Source organism: Oncorhynchus gorbuscha, linkage group LG11 (genome assembly GCF_021184085.1).
Source record: "Oncorhynchus gorbuscha isolate QuinsamMale2020 ecotype Even-year linkage group LG11, OgorEven_v1.0, whole genome shotgun sequence".
NCBI classification, from domain to species: Eukaryota; Metazoa; Chordata; class Actinopteri; order Salmoniformes; family Salmonidae; genus Oncorhynchus; species Oncorhynchus gorbuscha.
Window position 1 is genome coordinate 1,833,535 of NC_060183.1, and position 24,682 is coordinate 1,858,216.

Here is a 24,682-nt window from a genome sequence, read left to right on the forward strand (position 1 = left end):
CCAGTGGACTATAACCCTCCTCTAACCTCCTGTCAGTGGACTATAACCCTCCTCTAACCTCCTGTCCAGTGGACTATAACCCTCCTCTAACCTCCTGTCCAGTGGACTATAACCCTCCTCTAACCTCCTGTCCAGTGGACTATAACCCTCTAACCTCCTGTCCAGTGGACTATAACCTCTAACCTCCTGTCCAGTGGACTATAACCTCTAACCTCCTGTCCAGTGGACTATAACCCTCCTCTAACCTCCTGTCCAGTGGACTATAACCCTCCTCTAACCTCCTGTCCAGTGGACTATAACCCTCCTCTAACCTCCTGTCCAGTGGACTATAACCCTGTCCAGTGGACTATAACCCTAACCTCCTGTCCAGTGGACTATAACCTCTAACCTCCCAGTGGACTATAACCTCCTCTAACCTCCTGTCCAGTGGACTATAACCCTCCTCTAACCTCCTGTCCAGTGGACTATAACCCTCCTCTAACCTCCTGTTCAGTGGACTATAACCCTCCTCTAACCTCCTGTCCAGTGGACTATAACCTCTAACCTCCTGTCCAGTGGTTAAGGTCCAAGGCCGGATTCAAAGCAGTTTGTGTTTAGGGTTAGTTTTAGGGTTAGCAGTGATTTGGTTAGATGGTTAGTTATGCAAGGGTTAGCAGTGTGGTTAGGGTTAGTTATTAGGGTTAGCAGTGTGGTTAAGGTTAGGCGTTAGGGTTAGCAGTGTGGTTAGGGTTAGTTATTAGGGTTAGCAGTGTGGTTAAGGTTAGGCGTTAGGGTTAGCAGTGTGGTTAGTTATTAGGGTTAGCAGTGTGGTTAAGGTTAGTTATTAGGGTTAGCAGTGTGGTTAAGGTTAGTTGTTAGGGTTAGCAGTGTGGTTAAGGTTAAGGTTAGTGGTTAGGGTTGGCAGTGTGGTTAAGGTTAGGTTGTTAGGGTTATCAGTGTGGTTAGGGGTTATTAGGGTTATCAGTGTGGTTAAGGTTAGTTATTAGGGTTAGCAGTGTGGTTGAGGTTAGTTGTTAGGTTTAGCTGTGTGGTTAAGGTTTGGCGTTAGGGTTGGCAGTGTGGTTAATGTTAGTTATTAGGGTTAGCAGTGTGGTTAAGGTTAGGTGTTAGGGTTATCAGTGTGGTTAAGGTTAGTTATTAGGGTTAGCAGTGTGGTTAAAGGTTAGTTATTAGGGTTATCAGTGTGGTTAAGGTTAGTTATTAGGGTTATCAGTGTGGTTAAGGTTAGGTGTTAGGGTTAGCAGTGTGGTTAAGGTTAGGTGTTAGGGTTATCAGTGTGGTTAAGGTTAGGTGTTAGGGTTAGCAGTGTGGTTAAGGTTAGTTATTAGGGTTATCAGTGTGGTTAAGGTTAGGTGTTAGGGTTATCAGTGTGGTTAAGGTTAGTTATTAGGATTATCAGTGTGGTTAAGGTTAGTTATTAGGGTTATCAGTGTGGTCAAGGTTAGTTATTAGGCTTAGCAGTGTGGTTAATGTTAGGGTTAGCAGTGTGGTTAAGGTTAGGGTTAGTTATTAGGGTTATCAGTGTGGTTAAGGTTAGGGTTATCACCTGTTCCTTGCTATATCTTTAGCTATGGTCTTTTAACATGGCAGATTCCTAACCATAATCCCCCCCCAGGTGTCCAAAGCAGCAGCGGACCTGATGGCGTATTGCGACGCCCACATACGTGAGGACCCCCTCATCGTGCCCGTGCCCGCCTCGGAGAACCCCTTCCGGGAGAAGAAGTTATTCTGCACCATCCTCTGATGCCCAGTAGGGGGCAGACCAGCCTTAGGCCGGGCCCTGGTTCAGGCATGGAATAACGCCTGGCGTCTCCTCTTCTGTCTTCACCGTACCTGAAGCTACAACACGCTGTGAACGTAACCAGGAAGTGACTGCCCTTTCAGCCTTGTAGTTTTTCAACTTTTAGAGATTTTTCTTTTTCTTTTTTCTAATGGTCTTCAAGTGCAAATAAAAAAACATGTGAAAATGTTCTTCATTAAAAAAAAAGCTTCATGAAAAGGCATCTGATAGAAGTAAATTCATCCACAAACACGAATATAATTACACATATCACAAATGTTATGATATAATCTTGAAGCCCATTGAAAATATGGGCACAGTAAAGTGGAAGTGATAATTCCTTTCACAGTGAACTAACTTTACTACCAACTGGCATAACATCTTACTGGCTACTGTTGAATAGAGGTTGCCAGATACACACTGTTGTTGTTGGTCAGCTAGGGGCTGAAGGGTTGGGTGGATTAGATACCTTTTAAATCTAGCAACCCTAGTGAGTTTATTTGAGTGTAAAAGTCCGACTCCCGTTATTTGAGAACGTTTCCCTTTAGAAAAACGTTATTCCAAATATAAATACATTAAAGTACAACAACAAAAATGTTTAAAAGAAAAATGTAGTTTTTTTGTTTTTGTTTTACACAATTGCAAAATTCAAGATGGTCTAATGCTGCACTCTGTTATCAGCTTGTCCCCTTGCTTGAGGAAACAATAGAGCAGTAATTGAAGACAAAAGAGAGAGCCTCCCCCCTACTGTCATGAGAATACCTGAAGCACCTTTCGAGATGTACCTTTTGTTAAGTAAATCATGTGATAAATGAGGTTCCAGGGAGGCTGGAGTGAGTCTTTAACGTCTCCTGTATCTTTGATAGGTTGGTTATTAGTGTTTTGGTTTGTAAAAGTCTGGTAGCTGTCCTCAAAATGTGCAAGTTTTCCAGAAATCCTGGTTGGAAGATTCCTGGAATTATGAGGGGAAAACAGGAAATCAGTAATGCTCCAATAATGATTCCTGGAATTATGAGGGGAAAACAGGAAATCAGTAATGCTCCAACAATGATTCCTGGAATTATGAGGGGAAATCAGTAGTGCTCCAACAATGATTCCTGGAATTATGAGGGGAAATCAGTAATGCTCCAACAATGATTCCTGGAATTATGAGGGGAAAACAGGAAATCAGTAATGCTCCAACAATGATTCCTGGAATTATGAGGGGAAATCAGTAGTGCTCCAACAATGATTCCTGGAATTATGAGGGGAAATCAGTAGTGCTCCAACAATGATTCCTGGAATTATGAGGGGAAAACAGGAAATCAGTAGTGCTCCAACAATGATTTCTGGTAAACCAGCGAATTTGGGGAAAGTTTCCATAATTTTGCAACCTTATTTGTTGGTTGTTAGAGAACAGCCTTAATTAGTGCTTTATGATGAGATGTTTTTATTATCAATGTGTATTTTCTGCTTATTATTCTAGATTATTTTATTTACATGCCTCAGGAAACAAACAAACGATGGTATTTTTTATTTGACATAGTCTTTAAAACTTAAATGCTCTTTGAGTGTATACCCATGGTGTGCATAAAGCACGTCAGTTCCCACTGCCCCCCCCCCCGCCTCACCTACCAATCTAACTACCATATTAAACATCCTGCCATTTGACAGGTTGATTAAAGTAAGACAGGTTTATAACCTTTGCCATATTATCTTTCTCTCAACAACACTCTGTTCTATTTTACAATATACTATTTTCTGAATACATACTCAATAGTCTAAACAATTGTGTTTCGGAAGAGTGTGGATGTTGTGAACATGTCTACATATTTATTCTGTTTTCGGGCTACAGGAACCCTGTGCTTGAGTCCCTTCTGTTGATATCGTGTACCACATATTCCTTTCATTTACAGACAAATCCCCCTATTTTAACAGCTTTTTATACCAGCTCTTTTTGTATATCTGAGAGGGGTAGTGGGTGAAAAAACGAGGAATAAAAACCCATCTAAAGACCTAGTTGCGATTCCTGCATTTTCACAGACCCTGTAACCAACATGCAGGTATCAGGTCTGTGCGAATGCTTCTCTGCTTTTTGTTACATATGAAAGGAGTATAAGGGTATAAAACCCACCTACCTAGTCGTGATTCCTGCATTGTCTGCGTGAATGCTTCTCTGCGTTTTGTTACATCTGAAAGGGGTATAAGGGTATAAAACCCACCCACCTAGTCGTGATTCCTGCATTGTCTGCGCGAATGCTTCTCTGCTGTTTTTGTAGGTAAATTCATTAACACTTCCATTGTTTAACACCTCCCTAACTTGTAAAGCAACCAGCCCCCATGGTTTAACAACTCCCCACCCCTCCCAGTTTGCCAGTTACCCACTGATATGTATTAAATGTGTGTACCTGCAGGAGAGTGGTCAATAAGGGGCTCATATAAACATGACCTTTTCTTTTTTACAGGTAATATACCACGTCTTCTGTCTGAAATGGGTAAAAGAGATGGAATAGTTGTTTCTCTATAGAGTGCACTATGGACAGCTGTCAACTCTGGGCCAACCCCTCTCATACACACCTGAGCCCCTGTTCACTATGTATGGTTAGACTCAGTCAGGTGTAACATCCAACGATCAGTTATTCTAACCAGGCAACTAAAAATTAAGACACATTTTAAAGGCATTACACAGTATACAGTTATTATACTATATACATATTACATCTCACCCTTACTTACTCCTCATCATATAGGATCTTACTACCTGGTGTCCCCCAGGGCTCTGTACTAGGTCCTCTAATATCTCACTACTGGTGTCCCCCAGGGCTCAGTACTAGGTCCTCTTTAATGTCTCATTACTGGTGTCCCCCAGGGCTCAGTAGTAGGTCCTCTTTAATCGATCCTACATCAATCTGATGCCAAACCAGTCTATCCTGCTTTAACTGCAGAACATAAACATTTTGCCCAAAGCCATCTGATAATATTGAACTTTACTATTTTTGACATAACTTTTCTATGTTTCTTATTTCTTCGTTTTATTATAAAAACCACTTCATTTGTTTCCTGAGCCTGTTTCTTTTTCCTATCTATTTGTTGCCTGTTGTGTCCGGAGTGAGTGAATGAATGGTTGTGAATGGCACGTCTTTATACCTTACAGCCAACCAACCCAAGGCCTGCATGTTTCTCTCTATGCTCCATCCAGGTCTGGGATTGGTCAATTACGGAAACTTCGCCAGGATTCCAGATTTCCTGCTGATTTTTTCCAACTGGGATTTCTGGGAAAAACCTGTGAATTTTGGGAAGGTTACCGGAAATGTCTGACAGTGTCCTCTTTTGCCGACAGGGTTCAAAGTATTTTAGAGGGTGCATCCGAAATGGCCCCCTATTTCCTATATTAGTGCACTACTTTAGACCAGGGCTCTGGTCAAAATAAGTGCACTATATAGGGAATAGGGGGCTATTTGGGACTAAGACAGAGTGTGCAGTGTACAGTCAGTGTGTAAGTCATCAGTGGATGTTGGAGGCCTATTGTCTACGACACTGTCAACCCAAAGGCTTTTATTTTGTTTTACAAAAGCAAAATGTGTCAAAGCGTTTCCTGTTCGTGGTGGTAGATGCCTATTTAGCACATTTTTTTCAAAAACAAATACAAAAAATATTATTGTTATTATTAGTTGTATTTATTATTATTATTATTATTGTTGTAATATATCTGTGGCACAGCACTGACGATGACAACAACATGGTGTGTAGTGCTACTGATTGAGATTGTATGATACTTAGGTTTAAACCATTTATAAAATGTGTGATTGATACTCCTGAGTATTTTTTTAACAAAAACTAATAAGGGTCTGTTTACATGTTATATGATCCTTTTTATGGTTCAGGTTTCATCTGCTTCAAACACTTTACATTCTGTAAAAAGGTTTCATCTGCTTCAAACACTTTACATTCTGTAAACAATCAAATTAAAATGGTTTTGTTTAGGCTTGCAAAATTCAAATAACTTTTTCAAAATTTTCACGTTTTTTTCCAGAAATACCGTTGTAAAATGTACAAAAGTAGGAGGGAATAAGCAGCAAATACAGACTTCACAAGGATTTCAGGAAAATCTGGGAATTTTTGGAAAGTTTCCAGAATTTTGCAACCTTGTTTTTGTTGTTGTTCTTGGTACTTTACAGTAGTAGCCTAGTGTTTCCTCATTAGGTGTCATGCATCTTTCCTAGCCTGCGTACCAGTCTGTCTGTGCCATCCTGACACTCTTTGATACCCAAGCTACACAATTCCTTGAACTGTCCTAGAACAGTCACTGAAACCAGATATTGGACTTAACTCAGACTTTAGTTTGTGTTTGTGTGAACTCTTCAGGGTCTCAAATCCACCAGACCTCAGTTAAAGGGTAGTGCCAAATCTGAACATGAAACATGGGCTATGTCCCAAATGGCACCCTATTCCCTACAATAGTGCACTACCTTAGACCAGAGCCCTATGTAATGCCCTGGGTCCTGGTCAAAATAGTGCACTACCTTAGACCAGAGCCCTATGTAATGCCCTGGGTCCTGGTCAAAATAGTGCACTACCTTAGACCAGAGCCCTATGTAATACCCTGGGTCCTGGTCAAAATAGTGCACTACTTTAGACCAGAGCCCTCTGTAATGCCCTTTGGGTCCTGGTCAAAATAGTGCACTACTTTAGACCAGAGCCCTCTGTAATGCCCTTTGGGTCCTGGTCAAAATAGTGCACTACTTTAGACCAGAGCCCTATGTAATGCCCTATGGGTCCTGGTCAAAATAGTGCACTACTTTAGACCAGAGCCCTCTGTAATGCCCTTTGGGTCCTGGTCAAAATAGTGCACTACTTTAGACCAGAGCCCTCTGTAATGCCCTATGGGTCCTGGTCAAAATAGTGCACTACTTTAGACCAGAGCCCTATGTAATGCCCTATGGGTCCTGGTCAAAATAGTGCACTACTTTAGACCAGAGCCCTCTGTAATGCCCTTGGGTCCTGGTCAAATAGTGCACTACTTTAGACCAGAGCCCTATGTAATGCCCTATGGGTCCTGGTCAAAATAGTGCACTACTTTAGACCAGAGCCCTCTGTAATGCCCTTTGGGTCCTGGTCAAATTAGTGCACTACTTTAGACCAGAGCCCTATGTAATGCCCTATGGGTCCTGGTCAAAATAGTGCACTACTTTAGACCAGAGCCCTCTGTAATGCCCTTTGGGTCCTGGTCAAATTAGTGCACTACTTTAGACCAGAGCCCTATGTAATGCCCTATGGGTCCTGGTCAAAATAGAGCACTGTTAAGGGAATAGGGTGCCATTTGGGACACATACATGGATTTCATGTCTCAAACATGAACTTTGCACGAATTTATTTCTGACTGAAGAATCTTATGATGAGAAATATTGCCTATTTTAATGTCTTTGTTCCAAACGGCACCTTATTCCATATGGGCCCTGGTCAAAAGCAGAGGACTATAAAGGGAATCGAGTGCCATTTGGGATCCAACAATGTGTAGATTATGGGTGCTTTACTTAATGCACATATTGTGTAGAGGTTTGGTTGCTTTAGACGCGCAGCTGTGCAAATCAATGGAATTACTTATTTTAAAAATAAAATGTATAAATTAATTGCAGGCTTTGTATTTACCCCGTAGCTGGATCAACATGAATTAAATGAAATGGCAACCCAAGTGGCCTGTGGTCCTTTTCTCTATCATATATTTGATTATTTCAATTCATGCACAGTACCAGTCAAAAGTCTGGACACACCTACTCATTCAAGGGTTTTTCTTTATTTTAAAAAACTATTTTCTACATTGTTGAATAGTAAAGACATCACAACTATGAAATAACACATATGGGAATCATTGTTTACAAAAATATATATATTTCACCTTTATTTAACCAGGTAGGCTAGTTGAGAACAAGTTCTCATTTACAACTCCAACCTGGCCTAGATTAAGCAAAGCAGTGTGACAAAAACAACACAGTTACACATTGAGTAAACAAATGTATAGTCAATAACACAATAGACAAAAACAACAGTTACACATGGGATAAACAAACATATAGTCAATAACACAATAGAAAAATATATATACAGTGTGTGCAAATGGAGTAAAGAGGTATGGCAATAAATAGGCCAATAGTGGTGAAGTCATTACAATTTAGCAATTAACACTGGAGTGAATGTGCAGGTGAGGATGTGCAAGTAGAAACACTGGTGTGCAAAAGAGCAAAAACAACACAGTTACACATGGAATAAACATGGTGGCGAAGTAATTACAATATAGCAATTAAACACTGGAATGGTAGATGTGCAGAAGATGAATGAGCAGGTAGAGATACTGGGATGCAAAGGAGCAAGATAAATAAATAAATACAGTATGGGGATGAGGTAGTTGGACGGGCTATTTACAGATGAGCTATGTACAGGTGCAGTGATCTGTGAGCTGCTCTGACAGCTGGTGCTTAAAGCTAGTGAGGTAGGTAAGAATCTCCAGCTTCAGAGATTTTTGCAGTTCATTCCAGTCATTGGAGGCAGAGAACTGGAAGGCGAGGCGGCCAAAGGAGGAATTGGCTTTGGGGGTGACCAGTGAGATATACCTGCTGGAGCGCATGCTACAGGAGGGTGCTGCTATGGTGACCAGTGAGCTGAGATAAGGGGGGACTTTACCTAGCAGAGATTTGTAGATGACCTGGAGCCAGTGGGTTTGGCAACGAGTATGAAGCGATGGCCAGCCAACGACAGTGTATAGGTCGCAGTGGTGGGTAGTATATGGTAGCACTGTGATAAACTGCATCCAATTTGTTTAGTAGAGTGATGGAAGCTATTTTATAGATGACATCGCCGAAGTCGAGGATCGGTTGGTCAGTTTTACGAGGGTAAAAAAAGAAGTGTTAAACAAAACAAAATATTTTATATTTAAGATTCTTCAAAGTTGCCACCCTTTGCCTTGATGACAGCTTTACACACTTATGGCATTCTCTCAACCAGCTTCATGAGGTAATCACTTGGAATGCATTTCAATTAACAGGTGTGCCTTGTTCAATGTTAATTTGTGAAACGTCTTTCCTTCTTAATGCGTTTGAGCCAATCAGTGGTGTTGTGACAAGGTAGGGGTGGTATATAGAAGATAGCCCTATTTGGTAAAAGACCAAGTCCATATTATGGCAAGAACAGCTCAAATAAGCAAAGAGAAATGTCAGTCCATCATTACTTTAAGACATGAAGGTCAGTCAATGCGGAAAATTTCAAGAACTTTGAACGTTACTTCAAATGCAGTTGCAAAAACCATCAAGCACTATGATGAAACTGGCTCTCATGAGGACCGCCACAGGAAAGGAAGACCCAGAGTTATCTCTGCTGCAGAGGATAAGTTCATTAGAGTTAACTGCACCTTAGATTGCAGCCCAAATAAATGCTTCACAGAGTTCAAGTAACAGACACATCTCAACATCAACTGTTCAGAGGAGACTGTGTGAATCAGGCCTTCATGGTAAAATTGCTGCAAAGAAACCACTACTAAAGGACACCAATAAGAAGAAGAGACTTGCTTGGGCCAACAACATGAGCAATGGACATTAGACCGGTGGAAATCTGTCCTTTGGTCTGATGAGTCCAATTTTTTACATTTTCCAAATTTGAGATATTTGGTTCCAACCGCCGTGTCTTTGTGAGATGCAGAGTAGGTGAACGGATGATCTCTGCATGTGTGGTTCCCACCGTGAAGCATGGAGGAGGAGGTGTGATGGTGCTTTGCTGGTGACACTGTCAGTGATTTATTTTGAATTCAAGGCACACAACCAGAATTGTTACCACAGCATTCTGCAGCAATACGCCATCCTTTTTGGTTTGGGCTTAGTGGGACTATCATTTGTTTTTCATAAGGGTATAAGGGTATAAGGGTTATTTGATCAAGGAGAGTGATGGAGTACTGCATCAGATGACCTGGCCTACTCAAATCACCCGACCTCAACCCAATTTAGATGGTTTGGGATGAGATGGAACGCAGAGTGAAGGAAAAGCAGCCAAGAAGTGCTCAGAATATTTGGGAACTCCTTCAAGACTGTTGGGAAAGCATTCCAGGTGAAGCTGGTTGAGAGAATGCCAAGAATGTGCAAAGCTGTCATCAAGGCCAAGGGTGACTACTTTGAAGAATCTAAAATATATTTCTATTTGTTTAACACTTGTTTTGGTTAATACATGTTTACATATGTGTCATTTCATAGTTTTGATGTATTCACTATTATTCTACAATGTAGAAAATAGTCAAATAAAGAAAACCCCTTGAATGAGTAGCTCTATCCAAACGTTTGCCTGGTACTGTATATACATGTAACAATACTAGCAATGCTTAAAGATCAGTAATAGCCTACTACTGTATGTTGAAATCTCAATGATAAAATAAGATCACAGGACAGCTCCCAGTTGTACAAATATTTTTTGTTTTAGCGACCTGTGGCGTAATGACTACAGTACTTCATATCCCAGAGAACATAGCGGTTCGATGTCTGCACTTCCATTGGTTGAATGACCATCATCATCATCATCATCATCATCATCAGAACAGGAGCGGAGGCAGACATGAGACATTTAGCACAAAAAATGTACAGGAGGCACATACCGTTTTATGCTACACACATATAACACCACTACCGGATCCAGTTTATAGCCAACCCGTTAACCGTTGGAATCTCCACCAAGCGATCCGTCCATGCGAAGCCGAGCCTTGCTTCTAGTTCCGTGTGTTGTCGCGGTAGTGGTGCACTTCTGGTTGTGGACAAACAGAGCGACCATCTCGTTGGAGAAAGATTCCGGTACAGTAATGTTTCCTTCAGTCAACTTTTTATCTCGCTGTGTTGAAACCGCTCATTGGAATATACATTGTTTAGTTGGACTATAAGTATAAAACTATACTGAAAATGTTTATACTGTATTTAGTCTCGTGGGTTTCGAGACCACGTCTTTATAACAATTTTAAATAGTAATGAGACCAGAATCACACTCACAAAATAAAAGGTTCCTGGAGTATCCTTTAGGGGTTGAAACTGGGGGGGACACAAGTTCTACAAATAACCCCTTTTAATGGTTCCTCGAAGAACCTTTTGGGGTTAACTACCCCCCCCCCCTCGCCTATTATAGTTATTAATAATAATACGCACAACACCATATTTTAGTTCTCCGTTTTTATTCTGATTTTAGTGGCATAGCAGAATTAAAACAATGGCAATACGAGGTAAACTCCCAGCAGAACCTCAAGTCCAATGGGTTTATCCTCTGCCGTGTTTGATGTTAATGTTCTCCGTATCCACAGCCAGAATGATTTTTGCAGTGCATGGTAATCGAACAGGTTTCCTGTTTATATTCAGCAGAGGTGTAGGGAGGGTGAAGTCTGTGCATTCCGAAAATAGTAGTTGTACAGATGATTAGCAAAACCATGCACACAACAGTATTCATACCTTGGTTTATGTGGTGAATGTGAAACTGTTTTGCTAATGGTTTTCATACACTTACCTTGTCCATAATGTAGAGGCTTGTGGGATATTATTTCAAGAGGTGAGGGCGGAGGATGGTACATGTGATCAGCATAACATACCAATAGACACACCTTTGTTTACCTCCTCGTCTGTATACCTACAGACACAAGAGCAGTTCAGTCATCAGCCAGCCTTCAACATATTCGTATAGCCTACATTTTCTTAACTCTTTGTTGATTGATATCCATTGAATTGTGTCCATTTCACTGTTTTTTTTAGAAAGATAGATGGTGTCATCACAAAACAATATTGATTTAATGGTTTGTTGAGATCTGTGTGGAAGAACTTGACTGGCCTGCACAGAGCCCTGACCTCAACCCCATCTGTATGTGACCAAGAAAATTTGATTTGATCGAATCCCTTTGGGATGAGTCGGATCGCTGAATTCCAGCTTCGCAGAGATCGGCCACAGGTTTATTGGCAAGAATACAATTCAGTACTTTGCTAAAAGTTGCCCAGAATCAAGTTTTGTCCAATTTCTCGAGATAGGGTGGTCATATTGTTATGACGTTTTCAGGGCTGATGTAGAACACATATTCAGATAAAAGTAAAAAGGATACATTAAAATGTGGATTTATACAAATTGGGCACTTAATATGCAAATCAGGCACTTAATATGCAAATCAGGTACTTAATATGCAAATCAGGCAGTGTGGAATACAGTAATTTATGGTAGGGTGGTCATATTTTCTGTTATTTCCTTCCACAAACAAATAGGACATTGTACAACATAAAAACATTGAGCATGACATCCAGACATATCCTCCGACATATCACACATACAGTCAAATAGTATCTCACAAGCTACAGTACAGACCTAAATGGGTTCACAAGCTACAGTACAGACCTAAATGTGTTCACAAGCTTCAGTACAAAACTAAATGGGTTCACAAGCTACAGTACAGAACTAAATGGGTTCACAAGCTTCAGTACAAAACTAAATGGGTTCACAAGCTACAGTACAGAACTAAATGGGTTCACAAGCTACAGTACAGACCTAAATTGGTTCACAAGCTACAGTACAGACATAAATGGGTTCACAAGCTACAGTACAAAACTAAATGGGTTCACAAGCTACAGTACAGAACTAAATGGGTTCACAAGCTACAGTACAAAACTAAATGGGTTCACAAGCTTCAGTACAGACCTAAATGGGTTCACAAGCTACAGTACAGACCTAAATGGGTTCACAAGCTACAGTACAGACCTAAATGGGTTCACAAGCTACAGTACAAAACTAAATGGGTTCACAAGCTACAGTACAGACCTAAATGGGTTCACAAGCTACAGTACAAAACTAAATGGGTTCACAAGCTACAGTACAGACCTAAATTGGTTCACAAGCTACAGTACAGAACTAAATGGGTTCACAAGCTACAGTACAAAACTAAATGGGTTCACAAGCTTCAGTACAGACCTAAATGGGTTCACAAGCAGACCTAAATGGGTACAGACCTAAATGGGTTCACAAGCTACAGTACAAAACTAAATGGGTTCACAAGCTACAGTACAGACCTAAATGGGTTCACAAGCTACAGTACAAAACTAAATGGGTTCACAAGCTACAGTACAGACCTAAATTGGTTCACAAGCTACAGTACAGACCTAAATGGGTTCACAAGCTACAGTACAGACCTAAATGGGTTCACAAGCTACAGTACAGAACTAAATGGGTTCACAAGCTACAGTACAAAACTAAATGGGTTCACAAGCTTCAGTACAGACCTAAATGTGTTCACAAGCTACAGTACAGACCTAAATGGGTTCACAAGCTACAGTACAGACCTAAATGGGTTCACAAGCTACAGTACAAAACTAAATGGGTTCACAAGCTACAGTACAAAACTAAATGGGTTCACAAGCTTCAGTACAAAACTAAATGGGTTCACAAGCTTCAGTACAAAACTAAATGGGTTCACAAGCTACAGTACAAAACTAAATGGGTTCCCCATTCCCCAGGAGACTAGCTCGGTGTCCTTGCTGGCGGGGTGCCAGCTTTTAAGTCCAATTTGCCCCATTTTAGAAAATCGACCCATTGGAGTTGTAAATCGACCCGTTAGAGATGTAAACTGACCCGTTAGAGATGTAAACTGACCCGTTAGAGATGTAAACTGACCCGTTAGAGTTGCAAACTGACCCGTTAGAGATGTAAACTGACCCGTTAGAGTTGCAAACTGACCCGTTAGAGATGTAAACTGACCCGTTAGAGTTGTAAACTGACCCGTTAGAGATGTAAACTGACCCGTTAGAGATGCAAACTGACCCGTTAGAGATGCAAACTGACCCGTTAGAGATGTAAACTGACCCGTTAGAGATGCAAACTGACCCGTTAGAGATGCAAACTGACCCGTTAGAGATGTAAACTGACCCGTTAGAGATGCAAACTGACCCGTTAGAGATGTAAACTGACCCGTTAGAGTTGTAAACTGACCCGTTAGAGTTGTAAACTGACCCGTTAGAGATGTAAACTGACCCGTTAGAGTTGTAAACTGACCCGTTAGAGATGCAAACGGACCCGTTAGAGATGCAAACTGACCCGTTAGAGTTGCAAACGGACCCGTTAGAGTTGTAAACGGACCCGTTAGAGTTGTAAACGGACCCGTTAGAGTTGTAAACGGACCCGTTAGAGATGTAAACGGACCCGTTAGAGATGTAAACTGACCCGTTAGAGATGTAAACTGACCCGTTAGAGATGTAAACTGACCCATTAGAGATGTAAACTGACCCGTTAGAGTTGTAAACTGACCCGTTAGAGATGTAAACTGACCCGTTAGAGATGTAAACTGACCCGTTAGAGATGTAAACTGACCCGTTAGAGATGTAAACTGACCCGTTAGAGTTGTAAACTGACCCGTTAGAGATGTAAACTGACCCGTTAGAGATGTAAACTGACGTTAGAGATGTAAATCTCGTCATAAGCGGCAAACTCTCCTCTCCCGCTGGTGGTAGGCCTTCATAGCCATCTGCTTTAGGAATTTATTTTCCAGGTTTGAATATAATGTAGACTAGGTGAAGTTTCAAACTCTCCTCTCCCGCTGGTGGTAGGACTTCATAGCCATCTGCTTTAGGAATTTATTTTCCAGGTTTGAATATAATGTAGACTAGGTGAAGTTTTAAACTGTCTGTACATGGTTCACATTTGACATAAACCCCCCCCTTTCCCTTTCCCATGCATTTACCTGTATGGTGATGATTTAAACTTAACAGATGAGGACTCGGCAGCATCTCCCTGTGGTGAGGTGCTGGTGGGGGTGTTGTCTGCCAGACATCACTATGATCTCAGACAGGCTATAAGAGAGACGTGGTTGGGATACCTCCGGGACCATACACACTACCAACGCAGGTATGGACCATAGATGTACCCTACATGTGTGTTTATATACATTGGTCTGAGTGGGGATAAAAAGTAGTCCACTAATATAAGGGACAGGGTCCCATTTGGGATACAGGCATAATTATCTATACATGTGTGTTTATATACATTGGTCTGAGTGGGGATAAAAAGTAGTCCACTAATATAAGGGACAGGGTCCCATTTGGGATACAGGCATAATTATCTATACATGTGTGTTTATATACATTGGTCTGAGTGGGGATAAAAAGTAGTCCACTAATATAAGGGACAGGGTCCCATTTGGGATACAGGCATAATTATCTATACATGTGTGTTTATATACATTGGTCTGAGTGGGGATAAAAAGTAGTCCACTAATATAAGGGACAGGGTCCCATTTGGGATACAGGCATAATTATCTATACATGTGTGATACAGAGTGACCTTTTAGCAAACCATAGTAACCATGGTAACTGAAGAGAAGTGCTTTGGGAAATGACTGATGTGTCTGAAATGGCACCCGATTCCCTACATAGTGCACTACTTTAGACCAGAGGCCTATGTAACCCTATGTCCTATATAGTGCACTACTTTAGACCAGAGGCCTATGTAACCCTATGTCCTATATAGTGCACTACTTTAGACCAGAGGCCTATGTAACCCTATGTCCTATGTAGTGCACTACTTTAGACCAGAGGCCTATGTAACCCTATGTCCTATATAGTGCACTACTTTAGACCAGAGGCCTATGTAACCCTATGTCCTATATAGTGCACTACTTTAGACCAGAGGCCTATGTAACCCTATGTCCTATATAGTGCACTACTTTAGACCAGAGGCCTATGTAACCCTATGTCCTATATAGTGCACTACTTTAGACCAGAGGCCTATGTAACCCTATGTCCTATATAGTGCACTACTTTAGACCAGAGGCCTATGTAACCCTATGTCCTATATAGTGCACTACTTTAGACCAGAGGCCTATGTAACCCTATGTCCTATATAGTGCACTACTTTAGACCAGAGGCCTATGTAACCCTATGTCCTATATAGTGCACTACTTTAGACCAGAGGCCTATGTAACCCTATGTCCTATATAGTGCACTACTTTAGACCAGAGGCCTATGTAACCCTATGTCCTATATAGTGCACTACTTTAGACCAGAGGCCTATGTAACCCTATGTCCTATATAGTGCACTACTTTAGACCAGAGGCCTATGTAACCCCCTATAGTCACTACTTTAGACCAGAGCCCTATGTAACCCTATGTCCTATATAGTGCACTACTTTAGACCAGAGGCCTATGTAACCCTAGAGGCACTACTTTAGTAAGGCCTATGTAACCCTATGTCCTATATAGTGCACTACTTTAGACCAGAGGCCTATGTAACCCTATGTCCTATATAGTGCACTACTTTAGACCAGAGGCCTATGTAACCCTATGTCCTATATAGTGCACTACTTTAGACCAGAGGCCTATGTAACCCTATGTCCTATATAGTGCACTACTTTAGACCAGAGGCCTATGTAACCCTATGTCCTATATAGTGCACTACTTTAGACCAGAGGCCTATGTAACCCTATGTCCTATATAGTACTACTTTAGACCAGAGGCCTATGTAACCCTATGTCCTATATAGTGCACTACTTTAGACCAGAGGCCTATGTAACCCTATGTCCTATATAGTGCACTACTTTAGACCAGAGGCCTATGTAACCCTATGTCCTATATAGTGCACTACTTTAGACCAGAGGCCTATGTAACCCTATGTCCTATATAGTGTAATATACAGACCCCTTGACTTTTTCCACATTTTGTTACGTTTCAGCCTTATTCTAAAATGGATTCAATTAATAGTTTTTCCCCCTCATCAATCTACACACAATACCCCCATAATGACATCACGATACCCCCATAATGACATCACGATACCCCCATAATGACATCACGATACCCCCATAATGACATCACGATACCCCCATAATGACATCACGATACCCCCATAATGACATCACGATACCCCCACGATACCCCCATAATGACATCACGATACCCCCATAATGACATCACGATACCCCCATAATGACATCACGATACCCCCATAATGACATCACGATACGATACCCCCATAATGACATCACGATACCCCCATAATGACATCGCGATACCCCCATAATGACATCACGATACCCCCATAATGACATCACGATACCCCCATAATGACAAAGCAAAAACACGTTTTTTGACATTTTGGCAAATGTATTAATAATAAAAACGGATACCTTAAATGTTCAGACCCTTTGCTATGAGACTCTAAATTGAGCTCCTGTTTACATTGGTCATCCTTGAGATGTTTCTACAACTTGATTGGAGTCCATCTGTGGTAAATTCAATTGATTGGACATGATTTGGAAAGGCACAACCCTGTCTATATAAAAAGGTCCCACAGACAGTGCAGGACAGAGCAAAAACCAAGCCATGAGGTTGAAGGAATTGTCCATAGAGCTCAGAGACAGGATTGTGTCGAGGCACCGATCTGGGGAAGGGTACCAAAACATTTCTCCAGCGTTGAAGGTCCCCAAGAACACAGTGGCCTCCATCATTCTGAAATGGAAGAAGTTTGGAACGACCAAGACTCTTCCTAGAGCTGTCCGCCCAGCCAAACTGAGCAACCGGGGGGACGGGACCAAGAAGCTGATGGTCACTCTGACAGCGTCCCAGAGTTCCTCTGTGAAGATGGATGAACCTTCCAGAAGGACAACCATCTCTGCAGCACTCCACCAATCAGGCATTTATGGTAGAGTGGCCAGACGGAAGCCACTCCTCAGTAAAAGGCACATGACAGCCTGCTTGGAGTTTGCCAAAAGTCACCTAAAGACTGGCCATGAGAAACAAGATTCTCTGGTCTGATGAAACCAAGATTGAACTCTTTGACCTGAATGCCAAGCATCACGTCTGGAGGAACCCTGGCACAATCCCTATGGTGGTGGCAGCATCATGCTGTGGGGATGTTTTTCAGCGGCAGAGACTGGGAGACTAGTCGGGATTGAGGGAAAGATGAACGGAGCAAAGTACAGAGTGATCCTTGATGAAAACCTGCTCCAGAGCACTCAGGACCTCAGACTGGGGTGAAGATTCACCTTCCAACAGGACAACGACCCTAAACACACAGCCAAGACAACACAGGAATGGCTTCAGGACAAGTCTGTGAATGTCCTTGAGTGGCCCAGCCAGAGCCTGGACTTGAACCCGATCGAACATCTCTGGAGAGACCTGGAAATAGCTGTGCTGCGATGCTCCCTATCCAACCAGCCAGAGCCCGGACTTGAACCTGATCGATCATCTCTGGAGAGACCTGGAAATAGCTGTGCTGCGATGCTCCCTATCCAACCAGCCAGAGCCCGGACTTGAACCTGATCGATCATCTCTGGAGAGACCTGGAAATATCTGTGCAGCGACGCTTCCCACCCAACCTGATAGAACTTGAGAGGATCTGCAGAGAAGAATGGGAGAAACTCCCCAAATACAGGTGTGCCAAGCGTTTAGCGTCATACCCAAGAAGACTCGAGGCTGTAATTACTGCCAAAGGTGCTTCAACAATGTACTGAGTTAAGGGTCTGAATATTTATGTAAATGTGATATTTCAGTTATTTATTTTATACATTTCCCAAAATGTCATTATGGGGTATTATGTGTAGATTTTAAAACTTTTTTAAATCAATTTTAGAATGAGGCTGTAACATAGAAGAAAAGGTGTGGATAAAAGGTCAAGGGGTCTGAATACTTTCTGAATGCTCTGTACCAATTGGAAGCCTGTAACTCATCAGAGCTGCTAGAATAAGTGGAGGGGTGACTGTTTATATGGTGTTGTGTTACAGGTATGGTGTTATGGTGGTAATAGTGTTGTGTTACAGGTATAGTGTTGTGTTTTAGGTATAGTGTTGTGTTTCAGGTATAGTGTCATGGTGGTAATAGTGTTGTGTTTCAGGTATAGTGTTGTGTTACAGGTATAGTGTTGTGTTACAGGTATAGTGTTGTGTTACAGGTATAGTGTCATGGTGGTAATAGTGTTGTGTTTCAGGTATAGTGTCATGGTGGTAATAGTGTTGTCTTACAGGTATAGTGTTGTGTTTTAGGTATAGTGTTGTGTTTCAGGTATAGTGTTATGGTGGTAATAGTGTTGTGTTTCAGGTATAGTGTTGTGTTACAGGTATAGTGTTATGTTACAGGTATAGTGTTGTGTTACAGGTATAGTGTTGTGTTACAGGTATAGTGTCATGGTGGTAATAGTGTTGTGTTTCAGGTATAGTGTTGTGTTACAGGTATAGTGTTGTGTTTCAGGTATAGTGTTGTGTTACAGGTATAGTGTTATGGTGGTAATAGTGTTGTGTTTCAGGTATAGTGTTGTGTTACAGGTATAGTGTTGTGTTTCAGGTATAGTGTTATGTTACAGGTATAGTGTTGTGTTACAGGTATAGTGTTGTGTTACAGGTATAGTGTTGTGTTACAGGTATAGTGTTGTGTTACAGGTATAGTGTCATGGTGGTAATAGTGTTGTGTTTCAGGTATAGTGTTGTGTTACAGGTATAGTGTTGTGTTTCAGGTATAGTGTTGTGTTTCAGGTATAGTGTTGTGTTACAGGTATAGTGTTGTGTTACAGGTATAGTGTTGTGTTACAGGTATAGTGTTGTGTTTCAGGTATAGTGTCATGGTGGTAATAGTGTTGTGTTACAGGTATAGGGTTGTGTTTCAGGTATAGTGTTGTGTTACAGGTATAGTGTTGTGTTACAGGTATAGTGTCATGGTGGTAATAGTGTTGTGTTACAGGTATAGTGTCATGGTGGTAATAGTGTTGTGTTACAGGTATAGTGTTGTGTTACAGGTATAGTGTCATGGTGGTAATAGTGTTGTGTTTCAGGTATAGTGTTGTGTTTCAGGTATAGTGTTGTGTTTCAGGTATAGTGTTGTGTTACAGGTATAGTGTTATGTTACAGGTATAGTGTTGTGTTACAGGTATAGTGTTGTGTTTCAGGTATAGTGTTGTGTTTCAGGTATAGTGTTGTGTTACAGGTATAGTGTTGTGTTACAGGTATAGTGTCATGGTGGTAATAGTGTTGTGTTACAGGTATAGTGTTGTGTTACAGGTATAGTGTTGTGTTACAGGTATAGTGTTGTGTTACAGGTATAGTGTTGTGTTACAGGTATAGTGTTATGGTGGTAATAGTGTTGTGTTACAGGTATAGTGTTGTGTTACAGGTATAGTGTTGTGTTTCAGGTATAGTGTTGTGTTACAGGTATAGTGTCATGGTGGTAATAGTGTTGTGTTACAGGTATAGTGTTGTGTTACAGGTATAGTGTTGTGTTTCAGGTATAGTGTTGTGTTACAGGTATAGTGTCATGGTGGTAATAGTGTTGTGTTACAGGTATAGTGTTGTGTTACAGGTATAGTGTTGTGTTACAGGTATAGTGTTGTGTTACAGGTATAGTGTTGTGTTACAGGTATAGTGTTGTGTTACAGGTATAGTGTTGTGTTACAGGTATAGTGTTGTGTTACAGGTATAGTGTTGTGTTACAGGTATAGTGTTGTGTTTCAGGTATAGTGTTGTGTTACAGGTATAGTGTTGTGTTACAGGTATAGTGTTGTGTTACAGGTATAGTGTTGTGTTACAGGTATAGTGTCATGGTGGTAATAGTGTTGTGTTACAGGTATAGTGTTGTGTTTCAGGTATAGTGTTGTGTTACAGGTATAGTGTCATGGTGGTAATAGTGTTGTGTTACAGGTATAGTGTTATGGTGGTAATAGTGTTGTGTTACAGGTATAGTGTTGTGTTTCAGGTATAGTGTTGTGTTTCAGGTATAGTGTCATGGTGGTAATAGTGTTGTGTTACAGGTATAGTGTTGTGTTACAGGTATAGTGTCATGGTGGTAATAGTGTTGTGTTTCAGGTATAGTGTTGTGTTACAGGTATAGTGTCATGGTGGTAATAGTGTTGTGTTTCAGGTATAGTGTTGTGTTACAGGTATAGTGTCATGGTGGTAATAGTGTTGTGTTACAGGTATAGTGTTGTGTTTCAGGTATAGTGTTGTGTTACAGGTATAGTGTCATGGTGGTAATAGTGTTGTGTTACAGGTATAGTGTTGTGTTACAGGTATAGTGTCATGGTGGTAATAGTGTTGTGTTACAGGTATAGTGTTATGTTACAGGTATAGTGTTGTGTTACAGGTATAGTGTTATGGTGGTAATAGTGTTGTGTTACAGGTATAGGGTTGTGTTTCAGGTATAGTGTTGTGTTACAGGTATAGTGTTGTGTTACAGGTATAGTGTTGTGTTACAGGTATAGTGTCATGGTGGTAATAGTGTTGTGTTACAGGTATAGTGTTGTGTTACAGGTATAGTGTTGTGTTACAGGTATAGTGTTGTGTTACAGGTATAGTGTTGTGTTACAGGTATAGTGTTGTGTTACAGGTATAGTGTTATGGTGGTAATAGTGTTGTGTTACAGGTATAGGGTTGTGTTTCAGGTATAGTGTTGTGTTACAGGTATAGTGTTGTGTTACAGGTATAGTGTTGTGTTACAGGTATAGTGTTGTGTTACAGGTATAGTGTCATGGTGGTAATAGTGTTGTGTTACAGGTATAGTGTCATGGTGGTAATAGTGTTGTGTTACAGGTATAGTGTCATGGTGGTAATAGTGTTGTGTTACAGGTATAGTGTCATGGTGGTAATAGTGTTGTGTTTCAGGTATAGTGTTGTGTTACAGGTATAGTGTTGTGTTACAGGTATAGTGTCATGGTGGTAATAGTGTTGTGTTTCAGGTATAGTGTTGTGTTACAGGTATAGTGTTGTGTTACAGGTATAGTGTTGTGGTGGTAATAGTGTTGTGTTACAGGTATAGTGTTGTGTTACAGGTATAGTGTTGTGTTTCAGGTATAGTGTTGTGTTACAGGTATAGTGTTGTGTTACAGGTATAGTGTTGTGTTACAGGTATAGTGTCATGGTGGTAATAGTGTTGTGTTACAGGTATAGTGTTGTGTTACAGGTATAGTGTTGTGTTTCAGGTATAGTGTTATGTTACAGGTATAGTGTTGTGTTACAGGTATAGTGTTGTGTTACAGGTATAGTGTCATGGTGGTAATAGTGTTGTGTTACAGGTATAGTGTTGTGTTACAGGTATAGTGTTGTGTTTCAGGTATAGTGTTGTGTTTCAGGTATAGTGTTGTGTTTCAGGTATAGTGTTGTGTTACAGGTATAGTGTTGTGTTACAGGTATAGTGTTGTGTTACAGGTATAGGGTTGTGTTACAGGTATAGTGTTGTGTTACAGGTATAGTGTCATGGTGGTAATAGTGTTGTGTTACAGGTATAGTGTTGGTGGTATAGTGTTGTGTTACAGGTATAGTGTCATGGTGGTAATAGTGTTGTGTTACAGGTATAGTGTCATGGTGGTAATAGTGTTGTGTTACAGGTATAGTGTCATGGTGGTAATAGTGTTGTGTTACAGGTATAGTGTCATGGTGGTAATAGTGTTGTGTTACAGGTATAGTGTCATGGTGGTAATAGTGTTGTGTTACAGGTATAGTGTTGTGTTACAGGTATAGTGTTGTGTTACAGGTATAGTGTTGTGTTTCAGGTATAGTGTCATGGTGGTAATAGTGTTGTGTTACAGGTATAGTGTCATGGTGGTAATAGTGTTGTGTTACAGGTATAGTGTTGTGTTACAGGTATAGTGTTGTGTTACAGGTATAGTGTTGTGTTTCAGGTATAGTGTCATGGTGGTAATAGTGTTGTGTTACAGGTATAGTGTTGTGTTACAGGTATAGTGTTGTGTTACAGGTATAGTGTTGTGTTACAGGTATAGTGTTGTGTTACAGGTATAGTGTTGTGTTTCAGGTATAGTGTTGTGTTTCAGGTATAGTGTTGTGTTTCAGGTATAGTGTTGTGTTACAGGTATAGTGTTATGGTGGTAATAGTGTTGTGTTACAGGTATAGTGTTATGTTACAGGTATAGTGTTGTGTTACAGGTATAGTGTTGTGTTTCAGGTATAGTGTCATGGTGGTAATAGTGTTGTGTTACAGGTATAGTGTTGTGTTACAGGTATAGTGTTGTGTTTCAGGTATAGTGTTGTGTTTCAGGTATAGTGTTGTGTTACAGGTATAGTGTCATGGTGGTAATAGTGTTGTGTTACAGGTATAGTGTTGTGTTTCAGGTATAGTGTTGTGTTACAGGTATAGTGTCATGGTGGTAATAGTGTTGTGTTACAGGTATAGTGTTGTGTTACAGGTATAGTGTCATGGTGGTAATAGTGTTGTGTTACAGGTATAGTGTTGTGTTTCAGGTATAGTGTTGTGTTTCAGGTATAGTGTTGTGTTACAGGTATAGTGTTGTGTTACAGGTATAGTGTTGTGTTACAGGTATAGTGTTGTGGTGGTAATAGTGTTATGTTACAGGTATAGTGTTGTGTTACAGGTATAGTGTTGTGTTACAGGTATAGTGTTATGGTGGTAATAGTGTTGTGTTACAGGTATAGTGTTGTGTTACAGGTATAGTGTTGTGGTGGTAATAGTGTTGTGTTACAGGTATAGTGTTATGGTGGTAATAGTGTTGTGTTACAGGTATAGTGTTATGTTACAGGTATAGTGTTGTGGTGGTAATAGTGTTGTGTTACAGGTATAGTGTTGTGTTACAGGTATAGTGTCATGGTGGTAATAGTGTTGTGTTACAGGTATAGTGTTGTGTTACAGGTATAGTGTTGTGTTACAGGTATAGTGTCATGGTGGTAATAGTGTTGTGTTTCAGGTATAGTGTTGTGTTTCAGGTATAGTGTTGTGTTACAGGTAATAGTGTTATGTTACAGGTATAGTGTTGTGTTACAGGTATAGTGTTGTGTTACAGGTATAGTGTTTGGTGTAATAGTGTTGTGTTACAGGTATAGTGTTGTGTTACAGGTATAGTGTTGTGGTGGTAATAGTGTTGTGTTACAGGTATAGTGTTATGTTACAGGTATAGTGTTGTGTTACAGGTATAGTGTTATGGTGGTAATAGTGTTGTGTTACAGGTATAGTGTTGTGTTACAGGTATAGTGTTGTGGTGGTAATAGTGTTGTGTTACAGGTATAGTGTTATGTTACAGGTATAGTGTTGTGTTTCAGGTATAGTGTTATGTTACAGGTATAGTGTTATGTTACAGGTATAGTGTTGTGTTACAGGTATAGTGTTGTGTTACAGGTATAGTGTCATGGTGGTAATAGTGTTGTGTTACAGGTATAGTGTTGTGTTTCAGGTATAGTGTTGTGTTACAGGTATAGTGTCATGGTGGTAATAGTGTTGTGTTACAGGTATAGTGTTGTGTTTCAGGTATAGTGTTGTGTTACAGGTATAGTGTCATGGTGGTAATAGTGTTGTGTTACAGGTATAGTGTTGTGTTTCAGGTATAGTGTTGTGTTACAGGTATAGTGTCATGGTGGTAATAGTGTTGTGTTACAGGTATAGTGTTGTGTTACAGGTATAGTGTCATGGTGGTAATAGTGTTGTGTTACAGGTATAGTGTTGTGTTTCAGGTATAGTGTTGTGTTACAGGTATAGTGTCATGGTGGTAATAGTGTTGTGTTTCAGGTATAGTGTTGTGTTTCAGGTATAGTGTTGTGGTGGTAATAGTGTTATGTTACAGGTATAGTGTTGTGTTACAGGTATAGTGTTGTGTTACAGGTATAGTGTTATGGTGGTAATAGTGTTGTGTTACAGGTATAGTGTTGTGTTACAGGTATAGTGTTGTGGTGGTAATAGTGTTGTGTTACAGGTATAGTGTTATGTTACAGGTATAGTGTTGTGTTACAGGTATAGTGTTATGGTGGTAATAGTGTTGTGTTACAGGTATAGTGTTGTGTTACAGGTATAGTGTTGTGTTACAGGTATAGTGTTGTGGTGGTAATAGTGTTGTGTTACAGGTATAGTGTTATGTTACAGGTATAGTGTTGTGTTACAGGTATAGTGTTATGGTGGTAATAGTGTTGTGTTACAGGTATAGTGTTGTGTTTCAGGTATAGTGTTG

At 40.6% G+C, this 24,682-nt stretch overlaps 2 protein-coding genes across 6 annotated transcripts in view; both read left to right on the forward strand.

Annotated features, from left to right (window-relative positions):
- The window catches only part of LOC124048032 (guanine nucleotide-binding protein G(I)/G(S)/G(O) subunit gamma-4), a 54,655-nt gene extending 48,350 nt beyond the window's left edge, over positions 1-6,305 (forward strand). Inside the window, exon 3 of the mRNA XM_046368399.1 lies at positions 1,616-6,305. Coding sequence (XP_046224355.1) covers positions 1,616-1,744 — 129 coding nt within the window. The 3' untranslated portion in view covers positions 1,745-6,305. The remainder of the gene's footprint in view (positions 1-1,615) is intronic.
- Positions 6,306-10,308: 4,003 nt separating this feature from the next.
- Positions 10,309-24,682, forward strand: part of b3galnt2 (beta-1,3-N-acetylgalactosaminyltransferase 2) — a 41,225-nt gene continuing 26,851 nt past the window's right edge. For 3 of the 5 annotated variants that reach the window (XR_006841170.1, XR_006841171.1, XM_046368400.1), the window contains exons 1-2: positions 10,310-10,581; positions 14,509-14,644. Coding sequence is in view for 3 of the 5 variants with exons in the window: in XM_046368400.1 (XP_046224356.1) it covers positions 10,479-10,581; positions 14,509-14,644 (239 nt within the window). In the remaining 2 variants the exon portion in view is untranslated. Of the gene's footprint in view, positions 10,582-14,508; positions 14,645-24,682 lie in introns of all 5 variants that reach the window. The other 2 variants (XM_046368402.1, XM_046368401.1) reach the window with 1 other exon arrangement.